This window comes from Diabrotica virgifera, chromosome 2, assembly GCF_917563875.1.
Source record: "Diabrotica virgifera virgifera chromosome 2, PGI_DIABVI_V3a".
In the NCBI taxonomy this organism is placed as follows: Eukaryota; Metazoa; Arthropoda; class Insecta; order Coleoptera; family Chrysomelidae; genus Diabrotica; species Diabrotica virgifera.
This window is the reverse complement of record NC_065444.1, coordinates 238,115,891-238,130,205: the sequence shown is the minus strand read 5'-3', so window position 1 is coordinate 238,130,205 and position 14,315 is coordinate 238,115,891. Positions and strand designations below refer to the sequence as shown.

Sequence of the window (14,315 nt, the reverse complement as noted above, 5' to 3'; positions counted from 1 at the left end):
ACAAAAAAAAATATATTCATATTCAATATCTACAAATTCTCGTCAGTCGAGTCGGATTCGTTCTCATCTGGTGGATGACTTTTCAGGTCTTTGGCATGCCACACACCTTTATTCCGACCATCCAGACTTTGTAACTCATATGACCAGGGAGACAAAATTTTAGTTACTGTATAGGGACCTTCAAACTTGTGGGCCAATTTGGCTGTTATACCTTGTGCCTTATCTGAATGGGTATAAACACGTTTCCAAACTTGCTGGCCACAAGTAAATTTTTCGTCTCTTCTCCGAAGATTATACCGCCGCCGGCTATTCTGGAAGGATACTATGATCCTAGAGGCCACATCCGAAAATACCTGTTTAAGTGCTCCGGCCCTAACCAAAGGATCGTAAACCTCATCAAAGTCATCCAGTGGGTCGCGGTCACGTCCTCGAAGATTCACTTCTTTGGAGAATATAATGAAATTTGGAGATAACTGTGTTACTTCATGTCGACCAGAACGTATTGCACATGCTACCTTTTGCAAATATTGGTCCCAAATACGGTGGTTATCTGCGACATAAGCTGTAAGGGTTGTTTTAAGTACTCGGTGGTATCTCTCTACAGCGTTTCCTTGAGGCGAAAAATTAGACAGATATCCCTTATGTACATGGTACTTATCTAAGACAGAGACAAAATTTTTGCTACGAAATTGTTTACCGTTGTCAAGAATCACCTTCTCCGGGACTCCAAACACAAGGAAAACGTTATCTTCAACAATTTCTGCAATTTTAGGAGCGGTAGCGTTCCTAAGTGGAAAGAACAAAACGAATTTACTAAATAAGTCATGTACGGAAAATATATATGAAAATCCTGCATTGGATCTAGGTAATGGACCTACCAAATCCATACTGAGTATTTGAAAGGGTCTTGTAGTCGTCGGGGCAACACTGAGCATCAACCCTTTGGGTGCCTTTTGCTCAGGTTTAGTTTGGAGACAAACAACACAGTGTCGAATAAATCTAGCCACATCGGCTTTCATTTTTGGCCAATAATAATTTTGTGTTAACCGTCCCATAGTTTTATAAATTCCTAAGTGTCCGCATGTTGGAGGATCATGATGTTCCTTGATAATGCTATTGCGGTTCTCCTTTGGGACTACCGTTAACCAATTAGTAGTGGATAGTTCAGGATAAGTTGGTTTCGCTAGTTTAAAAAGTTTTTCATGTTCAACACGCCAGTCAGGATACTTATCTGGATCTTTAAGTACCTTTTCCAACTGTCGACGATACCACGGATCTCTGACGGATTCTGAGACTGTCTGTACGACCTCAATACGTGGGACTGCTCGTGATAATGCATCTGGAACGATGTGTTCGGCTCCTTTTCGATGAACGATCTCAAAATCATACTGCTGAAGCCGTACCGCCCATCTCGCGACTCGACCAACTTGATCCTTGAAGTTGTAAAGCCACTTCAGACTATAGTGGTCAGTCACTACGGTAAATCTGGTGCCCTCAACATATGGACGAAACTTTTCTACGGCATTTAACACCGCCAGACATTCTTTCTCCGTGGTACTGAACTTCCGTTCAGATTTTGTAAGGGACCTACTGAAGTAAGCAATAACTTTTTCGCCATCCTCAAATATTTGAGCTAAAGTAGCACCAATGCCATAATCGCTAGCATCCGCCTGTATTACAAAGGGTAAATCGAAATTCGGACACGTGAGAATTGGGGCTGAGATTAAGTGTTCCTTAATTTTTCTCATCGACTCTCTACATGAGTCGTTCCAAACAAACTTAGTGTTTTTACGAAGCAAAGCAGTGAGTGGTGCTGTCAAAGTAGAGAAGTGGGGTACGAATCGTCTATACCAAGATGCAAGGCCTATTACTCTACGGACTTCTTTGACATTTTTGGGATCCGGGATATTGATGATTGATTCTATTTTCTCTGGGTCCACCATCAATCCTGCTGAATTCACAACATATCCAAGATATTTCAACTCGGGTTTACAGAAGTGACACTTATCTCGATTCAAGGTAAGACCAGAGTTTTGCAGTTTTTCAAGCACTTGGCCGAGAATTTCGAGGTGTTTCTCGAATGTGGAAGTGCAAATAATAATGTCGTCGAGATACACAAACACATACTGCTCCAGTTCAACTCCTACGACTCTGTCAATAAAACGCTGCCACGTAGCTGGAGCATTATGTAATCCAAAAGGAAGTCGTTTGAACTGGAACAATCCCCTCGTAGGTACAACAAAAGCAGTAAGTGGTCGTGAGGATTCTGCAACTTTTATTTGCCAATACGCCGATTTAATGTCGAGCGTAGTGAGATACTTAGCATCCCTTAATTTATCTAAGGTAGCCCCCACAAATGGTATTGGATAAGCATCTCGTTCGCTAACTTCATTAAGTTTTTTGTAGTTTACACAAAAGCGGTATGATCCATCAGACTTCTTCACTAGAACAATGGGAGACGCCCAAGGCGAATTAGATGGTTCTATTATATCTTCTGCCAGCATCTTATCTAACTCAGAATTTACGTAACGTTGCAGGGTAGGAGAAATTGGATAGTGCCTTTGTTTTATAGGTTGAGCATTGGTTTTGATAACGTGTTCAACTAGGTGAGTGCATCCTAATTTCGTTCCCATAGCTTTAAAAGTTTTATCCACTAAAGTATCTAGCTGAGCCTTCTGCTCTCCACTCAGATACTCTAAGGACTGAATCGCTGCTACTTTACAACTATCTGTATTACTGTCGGTTCTAAAAACCCATTGACCAGAATACAGATCAGGTACGATACCCATCGATAACCAGAAATCGATACCAAGAATAATAGTGTGTGGTAAGTTTGGTACTACCAGCACTTCTAAAATTCTCACTCTGTCTTGCAGCTGAACAGGAACTGTGATTGAACCTAGAACGTCACATTTACTACCGTTGGCAACAACACAATTTGAAACAGACGGTGAACAATTAAGATCATATATACTTTTAAGTTGATTCCAACCTATACCTCCTAATACAGTTTGTTGACAACCGCTGTCTAAAAGCGCGAGAAACTTTTTCCCAGAAATGTTAATTGACAAATATGGTCGATTATCATTCTTAGCATGAGCAAGTACGAAGTCTAATAGCACAGTCATAGACGGTGATGGGTTACACGAGATCGGATTTACTAAGGATGAGGGTCCGGACCGACCTAATTCGGACCCGTTCTCCTGTTTTTTGAGCAGGAGGGACAATTACTTATTACGACGTTATCACGTCCGCATTTAAAGCAGAACTTCCTTGTCGGTTCGGGACAGGAACGGAATTTGTGGGATTCTTGTCCGCAATTCCAGCACTTTGGTGATGATCGTGAAGTAGTTTGTGGGGTAGTGGTCTCTGGAGGAGTATCCGAAGCTACAGAACGTCGGCTATTTGTATTCACGGCTGATACGTGAGACGTTTGAGGACGATGATAAGCTAACTCAGGTTCCAATAAATTTCTATATGTCGTTGAAGGAGGAGCATATGTTTTTACTCTCTCTTCCGTTTCTTCTATGGCTCTACTCAAGCGCAACAACTCTCTTACTGTCGTGACATAGTGAAGGGATAATCGCGTCTGAATATATGGGAGTAGATTTCTTCTTATCGTGTTGACTCTACGTTCTTCTAATGGTGGTTCATCCAGTCGCTGAAACAGATTTTCCATTGCGGTTACAAACGTTAACACCTTCTCTTGAGAACCTTGTGTTCTCTTCTTAATCTCTTCCCAAAGGCTATACTCATAGTCATAAGGACGAAAAGCTTCTTTTAGCTGAGACACCAAGTCATCCCAGGTGGAAAATCGACCGGTGCGATACCAGTACAACGCATCTTGAACGAACAGTTCAGGTGCAGATCGCAGAAGTTGTTCCTTACTGATTCCACGCGAGTTTCTCAACTCTTCCACGGGCAACAAAAAATCGTTCACGCTGGTTCTACCGTTGAACTTAACGTTCCATCTGTGAATGTCGGGATAGGATTTTACACTTCCTATAACTTGAACATAACGTGATGGCGGTATAGGAGACATGTTCAAGTTACTAAAATGGTATGGCAGCCTACTTGTTTGATCTTCGTCTAGATAATTTCTGCTAAAATCATTGAAAGTCGCTACAAAAGAGTTGTCTGCAAATCTGGTTCTGGTATGAGAAAGTTCATCGGTTTGCCCATAACTTCCAGTCTGATATTGTTGTCGGGTCGTCGTGAGGTTTCTAAGAGATGTCATTGGTGCTAAAGTTGGTTGACATGGATTGGTTTCTAGATTAATCAGATTTCCTTGAGGAATATCGATGATATCTCCAAGTATTGGAAGACTTCTTGAACACTGCGGAGCTACTGGATTTTCAGTGTCTAATAATGACAAGTGAGCTTGTGGTGCTTCGTGTTCTTTAGTGTTAATTGCAGAGGAAGAAAGTATTGCTTCATGATGCGATGTTGAGGCTTTATTAACTACAGATGTAGAACTACCAATCTGAAATGTGTCTGGGTCAGCATGGCCTGTAACACTACTCCTAGGAACACCTCTAGCTGGTACGGATTCTTCGTAAACAAGGTTTAACTTCCCAAATAACTCACGACAAATCCTAGACAGAGAACTCCGGTGTCTTTCTTCTTTCTCTGTGGGACCTTAGTCTAGCTATTCTAGTCGATAGATGAGTCAAACGAGAATATATCCTTCTAAAATCATCCTCGCAGTTGTCGGGATCAAAAGCTTCAATTTCCTGACTTAATTCTGTATACTTAAGCTCACAGATTTTTAATTCTTCTGTGAAGTCCAGATTAACCATTATTTCTTCTATCTGACCTAATTCTTCCTCTTTCCTTAACGCTTGACGTAAGTCCGTGCGTTTTTCATTAACCGTAGACCCTATTGGCAACCCTCTAATGAGTAACTCATAAGTTAGCTCATCACTTTTCAATCTATTAACTTCCATGATTAAATAAAAGTAAAGAAATAGCTATAATCTGTAATATTATATTTACTAAATGAATAAATTACTTAAAAAAATGATTTTGAAATACAAATATATAACTATGATGTTTAATAAATAAAGAGTAATATGCCAGGTAAACCAAATTTAATGTTTCTCACTAATTTTCACTATGTAAGTTGTAACACACTTTATATCTCGATGATAATTAAACAAACAGGAAAGATCTTACTTGAGTTTCGGTAGGTTCTATCCTTTGCTCATTTGCTCACCCACGCCCTTTCGGACTGGTGCCTATGGACTGGATGACGCCCTTTCGGGTATTAATAATATAGGTATGCAAAGTCCGCAGATAGTGTGCTACTTTTTTTATAAACAAAATGGCGCCGACAAATCGTATTTTTTTCAATTATTGCTCTATAACTCCGAAGATTTTATTTTTACAACAAAAACACCCAAATAAAAATTCACCGCAATTAAATTCTGCATAGAGATATGTTTTTCACGATTTGCTCCGACGAAAATTTTCCTCGGAAAATGCGGGTTTTCCTAACAAAAACTATAATTTTCAAATAAAGTTTTAGGTAAGTAATTACTAATCAATAATTAAATAACTTAGTGACATCAAAGATTTCTTGGTATAGATTGTAATTCCAGAAGCCGGTGAAAATTAAACGAATATTTTAGCAACAATTCAATTGTTAATTAACAATTTACGATCGCAATAATAACCAAAATAATCATGATACATTGATCAAACTTATAAAGATTATAAAGATGAGATGCTTGTTTAATATTTTATCGACAAAATATAAATTTTTCTTTTTTTTGCATAATCTTTAAATTTTGAAAAAAAAATAGTTATAATACGTTGGTCTAATTAGTAAAGTACAAAGAAAGGTTATTTACCAGCAATTTTATTGCTTTAATCGAATTATAAGATCTTATATATTATTAATATAGGTATGCAAAGTCCACAGATAGTGTGCTACTATTTTTATAAACAAAATGGCGCCGACCAATCGTATTTTTTTCAATTATTGCTCTATAACTCCGAAGATTTTAACTTTACACCAAAAATACTCAAATAAAAATTCACCCCAATTTAATTCTACGTAGAGACATGTTTTTCCCGATTTGCTCCGATGAAAATTTTCCTCGGAAAATGTGGGTTTCCCAACAAAATCTCGAATTTTCAAATAAATTTTTTGGGTCAGTAATTATTTATCAATAATTATATAGCTTGGTGAAATAAAAGCTTTCTTGGTATAGATTATAAATTCACAAGCCGGTTACAATGAAACGAATATTTGAGCAACAATTCAATTGTTAATTAACAATTTACAGTCGCAATAACAACCAAAATAATCACGAGACATTGATCAAACTTAGAAAGAATATAAAGGTGTGATGCCTATTTAATATTTTGTCGACAAAATATAAATTTTTCATTTTTTTGCATAATCTTTAAATGTTTAAAAAAAAAATTGTTATAAACAAATTAACATTTCTTAGAAATTGTTTATTATATTCTAATTTTAAAAAATACTTAAAATGCGTATTTCATAGGTCTTGAAAATGAATGCTTTAAAAAAATTTCCAACCATTTGCAAAAAAGTTAGGAAACAGCAAAATAAATATACGATATCTCCATTGTTTATAATTTGTTTTAATTGTTTCAAAGTTTAAAAGTGAGTCTATGGTACAATCTAATTACTCACAAAGAATGTCAAAAATTAGTGCAATGGTTATATTTTAATCAAAGATTAAAAATACTTTTTTTTGTAATTTTTAGCGCGAAAGTAGGCTTGATACAGAGCCGGAGATAAAATGTTCACTCGAAGCGACTGACACGCTTAAACTCGCGCGAGTTGTGTATGTGGACGGGTAGCTACGGTACTGTATTATTCTACTTTCGCGCGTGTAAATTACAAAAAAATATATTTATAATCTTTAATTAAAATATAACCATTAAGCTGAAAATCGATATTGCTTTATAAATAATTAGCTTGTACCTTAAACTCACTTCTACGCTTTGAAATAATTAAAAAAAAATATTAACACCGTAGTAATAGTATGTTTACTTTGCTGTTTCATAACTTTTTTGCAAATGATTGCAAAAAAGTTTTAAAGCATTCATTTTCAAGATATTTGAAATGCGCATTTTAGCTATTTTTTAAAATTATAATATAATAAAAACTTTCTGAGAAACGTTAATTTGTTTATAACTATTTTTTTCAAAACATTTAAAGATTATGCAAAAAAATAAAAAATTTATATTTTGTCGACAAAATGTTAAACAGGCATCTCATCTTTATAAGATTTCAAAGTTTGATCAGTGCATCATAATTATTTTGGTTATTATTGCGACCGTAAATTATTAATTAACAATTGAATTGTTGCTAAAATATTCGTTTAATTTTCACCATCTTCTGGAACTATAATCTAAACCAAGAAGGCTTTTAAGTCACCAAATTATTTAATTATTGGTAAATAATTACTTATCTAAAACTTTATTTGAAAATTAAAGATTTTTTTGGGAAAACCCGCATTTTCCGAGGAAAATTTTCGTCGCAGCAGATCGGAAAAATCACGTCTCTATGCAGAATTTAATCACGGTGAATTTTTATTTTAGTGTTTTTGTTGTAAAGTTAAAATCTTCGGAGTTATAGAGCAATAATTGAAAAAAACACGATTTTCGGGCGCCATTTTGTTTATAAAAAAAGTAGCACACTATCTGAGGACTTTGCATACCTATATTATTATTATATAGGATCTTATAATTCGATTCCAGCAATAAAATTGCTGGTAAATAACTTTTCTCAAAAATGGCCTATTCTCCGATAATCAGCCCAGACTATAAATCAAAACGGGAACTGGTGTATGTTTTCAAAGACTGATAGTGTGTAAATAAATTTATTAAAATCAGCTAAGTACTTTCAGCATTCTTAATACCATCATCAGACCTATCCTATAAAAAGATTAAGTTGAAGAATCGTATTCATAAAAATTATAAAGTGAAATTTACGTCTAATTGTAACTACCTCAAATGAAGAGGAAACTTTGAACAAACACATTCTAATATTAAAAATTAACCCAGAGATCTAACCACTGGTCAGGGTAAAACCCTTAAATGTATAAAATATTCACATTTAATCTGTTTTTAAAAAATGGCTACCATTTTTACAATCAACAGCTGTTACTGACAATATGCAAAGACGACAGGATGCGCGGACGGAAACAAAAGTTCTTAGCGGCATCTATGTTATTAAAAATAATTAAAATTAAAAAAAAATAAAAAAAAATTTAATTAAAAAAAATAATTATTTTTAATAACATAAGTAGATGCCGATAGGAACTTTTGTTTCCGTCCGCGCATCCTGTCGTCAGTCGTCTTTGCATATTGTCAGTAACAGCTGTTGATTGTAAAAATGGTAGCCATTTTTTAAAAACACATTAAATGTGAATATTTTATACATTTAAGGGTTTTTACCCTGACCAGTGGTTAGATCCCTGGGTTAATTTTTAATATTAGAATGTGTTCAAAGTTTTCTCTTCATTTGAGGTAGCTACAATTATAAGACGTAAGTTTCACTTTATAATTTTTTATGAATACGATTCTTCAACTTGGTCTTTTTATAGGATAGCTCTGATGATGGCAATAAAAATGCTGAAAGTACTTAGCTGATTTTAATAAATTTATTTACACACTATCAGTCTTTGAAAACATACACCAGTTACCGTTTTGATTTATATAGAAGTGTGTACAAGTCAAACAGTCTGTTTCTATTTAAAAATGTAATATGCCGACAAGTTGAATTTAAGGGTAATACGATATTTTTATCGATCACTGTTTTAAGTAACATAAATCATTTTCACCTTATTTTTCTAATAATGTGTTTTTGCAAAGGCATAACTTTGATTATTAATTTCGTATCGCCTCTTATTTAGTCTACCAAAAGTTATCAGAATTTAATGACAAAGACAACGCAGTTTTCACTCGGGGTGTTGACTATGCTAATATTTTTATTTATCATAATAAATTGTACTTAGGTACCATCCGTATTCATTTCAGATACGTCCATTTCGCAAACAAAAACAAGTAAAAATTAACATCTGGCGGTGAGTCACGCATCCCACGGCCCAAGAAAACTGTACGCCGATGACAAACGTTCCCAAACGAGACCTGCGAAACCGTTGCATTGATAGAGGATGCGCAAAACTGTCTACGCAGTTCGCCGGTGCAGGTTGTGTCTCGCTAAGGATAAAGTTGCGCCGGGGCTTAGTCTTACCATCCCTAGAATAAGTGGGGTTTCAATTATTTTTTGGATGGGCCTATATTTTTCTTTGCTTGACGGCTCTCGGTCAAAAACACTAACAGAAAACATCACGATCTCCAGAGCACGAGTATTTTTGTGAGTAATATGATACGAAAATTTACTCTAGAAAGTTTTAATTTATTTTATAATTTAGTGGAATACAGACAGATGACATACTTACCAGCTATTTTAGAATCGTAAGCTACACCTACACCACAAATACCATTATCACGAGCAGCTGCAACCTCTCCTGCACACCTGGTCCCATGGCTGCAAAAAACATTACCACGAATAAATAATTAGTATTTGTGTAATTAGTTCTGTATAAATGTTCGTATTTAGACAATATAATTTCATCATGTGGGTTTCAAATTATTTTGGCAAATTGACCCAGATAAGTACCCATCAAGCATGTATAAAGAGATATAATAGTATCGCATAACTGTCCAAGAAGTATCAATAAAGGGTGCTACTATAGTATGCGGTCTACCGTAGCGTTTCTGCTATAGCTTGCAGTCTACCGAGGGATGCGGTGTATAACCTGTATTATATTACAGTGCCGGTAAAAAAAAATTTACAAAGTGAATAAAACGTATAGATCAGAAGAATTATTATTTTAATTTTACAAATTAATACTTTATCATATCAATTTACTATTTTAGTTGGAAATAAGCAACAAAATTGGCTTATTCTACACACTATACTAGATATGGATGGGTAGACTGCTACTGCATCCTCGGGGTAGAGCGCATTCTATAGTGGCACCGAAAAAAGTCCTGGTTCCGACTGTAAAATATTTAATTTTAGTATGAACTTTAGATAAATATTGGTACATATCCATCATTCAATGCACAAAGTACACAAACAATAGGTACAAAAACTAAAAGTAGAAAGACCTCGTTTTTCGTGTCACATTTTTATCTGTTAAATTTCCCTCTACTAATTAACACTAATGCAAGAACTGAATCATCACTACAGTTTATTAGGAAATGTAGGAAACAAACCAATATTCGTATCTTCACAACGCAAGGAAGTAATTGATATAACAGTGGCCACGACTTACGTGGGTTGAACCCTTAAAAAATGGCACGAGAGTAAGAAGAAGAAGTTCTATTCAGATCATCGACACATCTGTTATGACAGGACAGCTAATGAGCCTATTAAGAGCATACAGTAACGCATCAATATAACTTCGGGAGATAGTACCATACCACAGCATAATAAATGAAACCAGCAAGGACACTCCCTGATGCCGCCTTTGAAGTTGAAAAGTACAGGGTCGCCATTTTTCGCGTAGTACATCTCAGTGGTGATGTGATGTGTTGGTTCATCAGTGTTGCCGATTTCATTTAATGAAATTATATTAAGCCACTGCTAAAATGGTCAGATTTTGCCAAAAATTATGTTAAAATTTTTTATCTCGGTAGATTAGGGGTAATAAAAATGCATTAAGAAAAAAGTTATTTTATACAACTTGTTAATTCAAAAATACTTGTAACAAAATTATATGTAATATATTATACTATAATAAAACTACATCTAGAACGCTTTCAAATAATATTTCCTCATTTACATTAACATTTTTTGTCTGTTTGAAAGGAGTAACATTCTTTTACTCCTTCACTTTTGCTAACACTAATTTAATATTTGCTTGCTCACCGGTCGCATTTAAACGTCGACAGACAACGATATCTACGAAAACGTGATTTTTTTTTATTTCTGCATTTCTGCAGTATCAGTTATTGCACTAACTTTATTACCCGTAAGAGATTCTTTTTGAATAATTTCTGGAATTTATGCAAAAGATTAACAATACAATCGCCATTCATCGTCAATATTTTGTGTTATGTCCCAATTATTGACATAATTCCCACAGGCATACGTACCTATAGAATTATGTTAAAAAATATTAATGTCATAGAAGCTAAGTAAATCTGATAATTATGTACAAATCGGCAACACTGTCGATTCTCTACACTGTCTGGTACTACGCACAAAATGGCCGACGATCTGCGCAGTAATAGTGCGCGAACTTTTCCCGCCTACTAGTGTGTCACTGCTGTTGTGTTTTCTATGCTGTGACCATACCCTGTTTCGTAAGGTATGCGAAACTTTGGCAACAGTGCTTCGGGATTGTTTGGCATAACTTGAATGTGACATTAACTCATAGGAGTGCTAAATGGAAGTAATAGAAAACAATTTCGATATTAGTAAATACATATTTATTAAAATAAACCAAAATGGGTGAAAATTTTATGTTAACATAGGTATTTGCACGAAATAATAATAATAAATAATCATTTCGTTGTGAAGCGAAACAACAGCCGTCTTATTTTATTTAGTTCATAGAGTGCCTTTGGCGCTCTAACTTTATGTACTCGCATTAGAATTCGAAATATTTTTACGTAAAATATACTTACCTACCTACATATACCTAACTAAAACTCACAATTACCAATAATATATTTTTTCAAATAGGCCTACAACTTAGTTCTATTACACAAAAATATAATAAATTAACTATAAATAAACACTACTTTCCTATGAAACAACAATAACGAATTCTTAAAATAATAAACTACTGCATTGAACAGATATCGATAAAGATAACAGAACAGATAAGAGAAAATCTGACGCAGGTTGGTCAAAATGACATTGTAATCTTGAATAAAGTACCAAGGTGCTTAAAATAATTGTCTTATGCAATTTAAATGCCAATTGTTTTATCTAATTGTATATCCACCCATTTATCAATTCAATTTAAATGTTGGTACAATAATAGTCGGAGAGATAGAAGCGGATTTTGCTCGTGATAAGTAATACGGACAAACTATACCGGGATATGTTGAATTAGTTGTGTACATGAAAAAAAAAAAAAATAAAAACCGCGACTTTGACCCCTTATAACTACCCTTGTCACCGGCTCTGGTATCCCCCCGTATGGGAAAGTCATGTACACAACTAATTCAACATATCCCCGTATAGTTTGTCCATATTACTGATCATGAGCAAAATCCGCTTACATTTCTCCGACTAATATACCGTGCCAGAACCCTTTCAAGCGATATTTATTACTCGTATAAACTAAACGCTTAAAAGACTTTTTAGGAGTTTCACAATTTTGAGGTAATAAAATTTAATTATCTCAGAACCGCCATAACAGTATCAAAATGCTGAAAATTTAAAATATAAAATGGCGAAACACTATAGCGACTGCTATTGACATAATAAAAACGCCATCAATTTTAAAGAGTTAATTTCAGTTAAAAGCTGTGTAAACTTTTTAATTTGCACTTAAATCGACTACACCCACTTAAATTTTGCCACGGAGATTTCTTTCTTGTTTACAATTTTCAGTAAGTAATGAAATTAGCTCGTAAATTGAAAAACGAATCTTGCAAGCTGAACAGGCAAATAAGCAGTTTTATAAATATAAATGTGGAGAGTTCTTTTGTAACATTGTAATCTTGAATAAAGTACCAAGTTGCTTAAAATAATTGTCTTATGCAATTTAAATGCCAATTGTTTTATCTAATTGTACATCCACCCATTTATCAATTCAATTCAATGTTGGACGAATAATAGTCGGAGAGATAGAAGAGGATTTTGCTCGTGATAAGTAATACGGACAAACTATACGGGGATATGTTGCATTAATTGTGTATACGAAAAAAAAAAACCGCGACTTTGACCCCTTATAACTACCCTCGTCCCCGGCTCTGGTATCCCCCGTATGGGAAAGCCATGTACACAACTAATTCAACATATCCCCGATAGTTTGTCCATATTACTTATCACGAGCAAGCTCCGCTTCCAGCTCTTGGACTGTAAGTAAAAAATATGTATAAAATCGACGAAAATAATAAAATATTTAATAAAATAATAAATAAATAATAAAAAAATCGCGCCTTTTTTTTCGCGCCGACTAGATAATTTTTCGTTTCACCTAGCCCTCGCTTTAAAAAAATTGCACAACGATATAGAGTCTATGCTTCATCCTGTAACGTGGTACGTTAACCCTTAGCATTGAACAGAACTACGAAATAAAATATAATATAGTTTATATTAATGTACATATGATCGGCATTGACCGCTAATGAACCATCTATGTTGTGATTTAGTATTGTATATATAAACCAACAAGAAGAAGCGAAGACCCATTCAGATCAATCGATTAGTCACGCGATGAAGAAATAATACGCTAGTAATGACATTGCTATTGTTTACAAATAGACCGTTGTTATGTTTAAATGGGCACTGTGAATTTCAAATATAATTATAGTAAGAATGAAGGTATTTTGTTATACATCCGCGGACTTAGGGCGCTATAGCTCAGCCGCCAGACGTATTACCAGCTCATGGCGATCCTGCCAGATACCAGGTAAAATATGTACCAATTTATTAGAATAAGGAATAATATAAATGTTTTATTGCTATATTTTGGAGAAAAATAGGATTTCTGTTAAGTTAGGGTGTTATATAGTTGAGGTCTTATATCTGACGATATAAGCCCTCTTTCCCAAAAAGGGATGATGTAACGTGGTACGTTAATCCGACTTAAAGCGTTAATCCGACTTGAAGTGTTAATCCGACTTGAAGCTAAGCGCAAGGCCACCGTGATTCGTTTAATTTCTATCCCATGACAATCTGCGACGTCACTACACACCCACTGATCACGTGGGCCTCACGCTTAGCTTGAACTCGGATGAAGTATAGAAATGTGAAGCCGTATGTTATAAACCAATCGTGCGTCATCAAAATTTCAACGGAACCGAAGATTTTTGAGTTAAAAAAAGGAATAATGAAAGGCTGCATACTTTTTCCAATGCTGTAAAAGCCTTCGCAGAAGCAGTAGTAGACTGTAATAAGGGTACTTAAGTAAACGGCATATTTAGTAACAGCATCAGGTATGACTATGACACAGTGATACTGGCAGATATAATCGAAGATCTTCAATGCTTTTAAATGATCTAACTCTTTCAAGGGGAGCTCTGCGTTGGAAAATAAATATCAAGAAAACAAAAACCATAATTATAGGTAGAAATAATTATCC

General features: G+C 34.8%; 1 protein-coding gene across 2 annotated transcripts in view; it reads right to left on the bottom strand.

Annotated features, from left to right (window-relative positions):
- LOC114330885 (neuroendocrine convertase 2) overlaps positions 1 to 14,315 on the bottom strand; it is a 423,318-nt gene that overhangs the window by 176,299 nt on the left and 232,704 nt on the right. For both annotated transcript variants that reach the window (XM_028280306.2, XM_050644389.1), the window contains exon 6: positions 9,444 to 9,532. In XM_028280306.2, the coding sequence (XP_028136107.1) occupies positions 9,444 to 9,532 (89 nt within the window). The remainder of the gene's footprint in view (positions 1 to 9,443; positions 9,533 to 14,315) is intronic.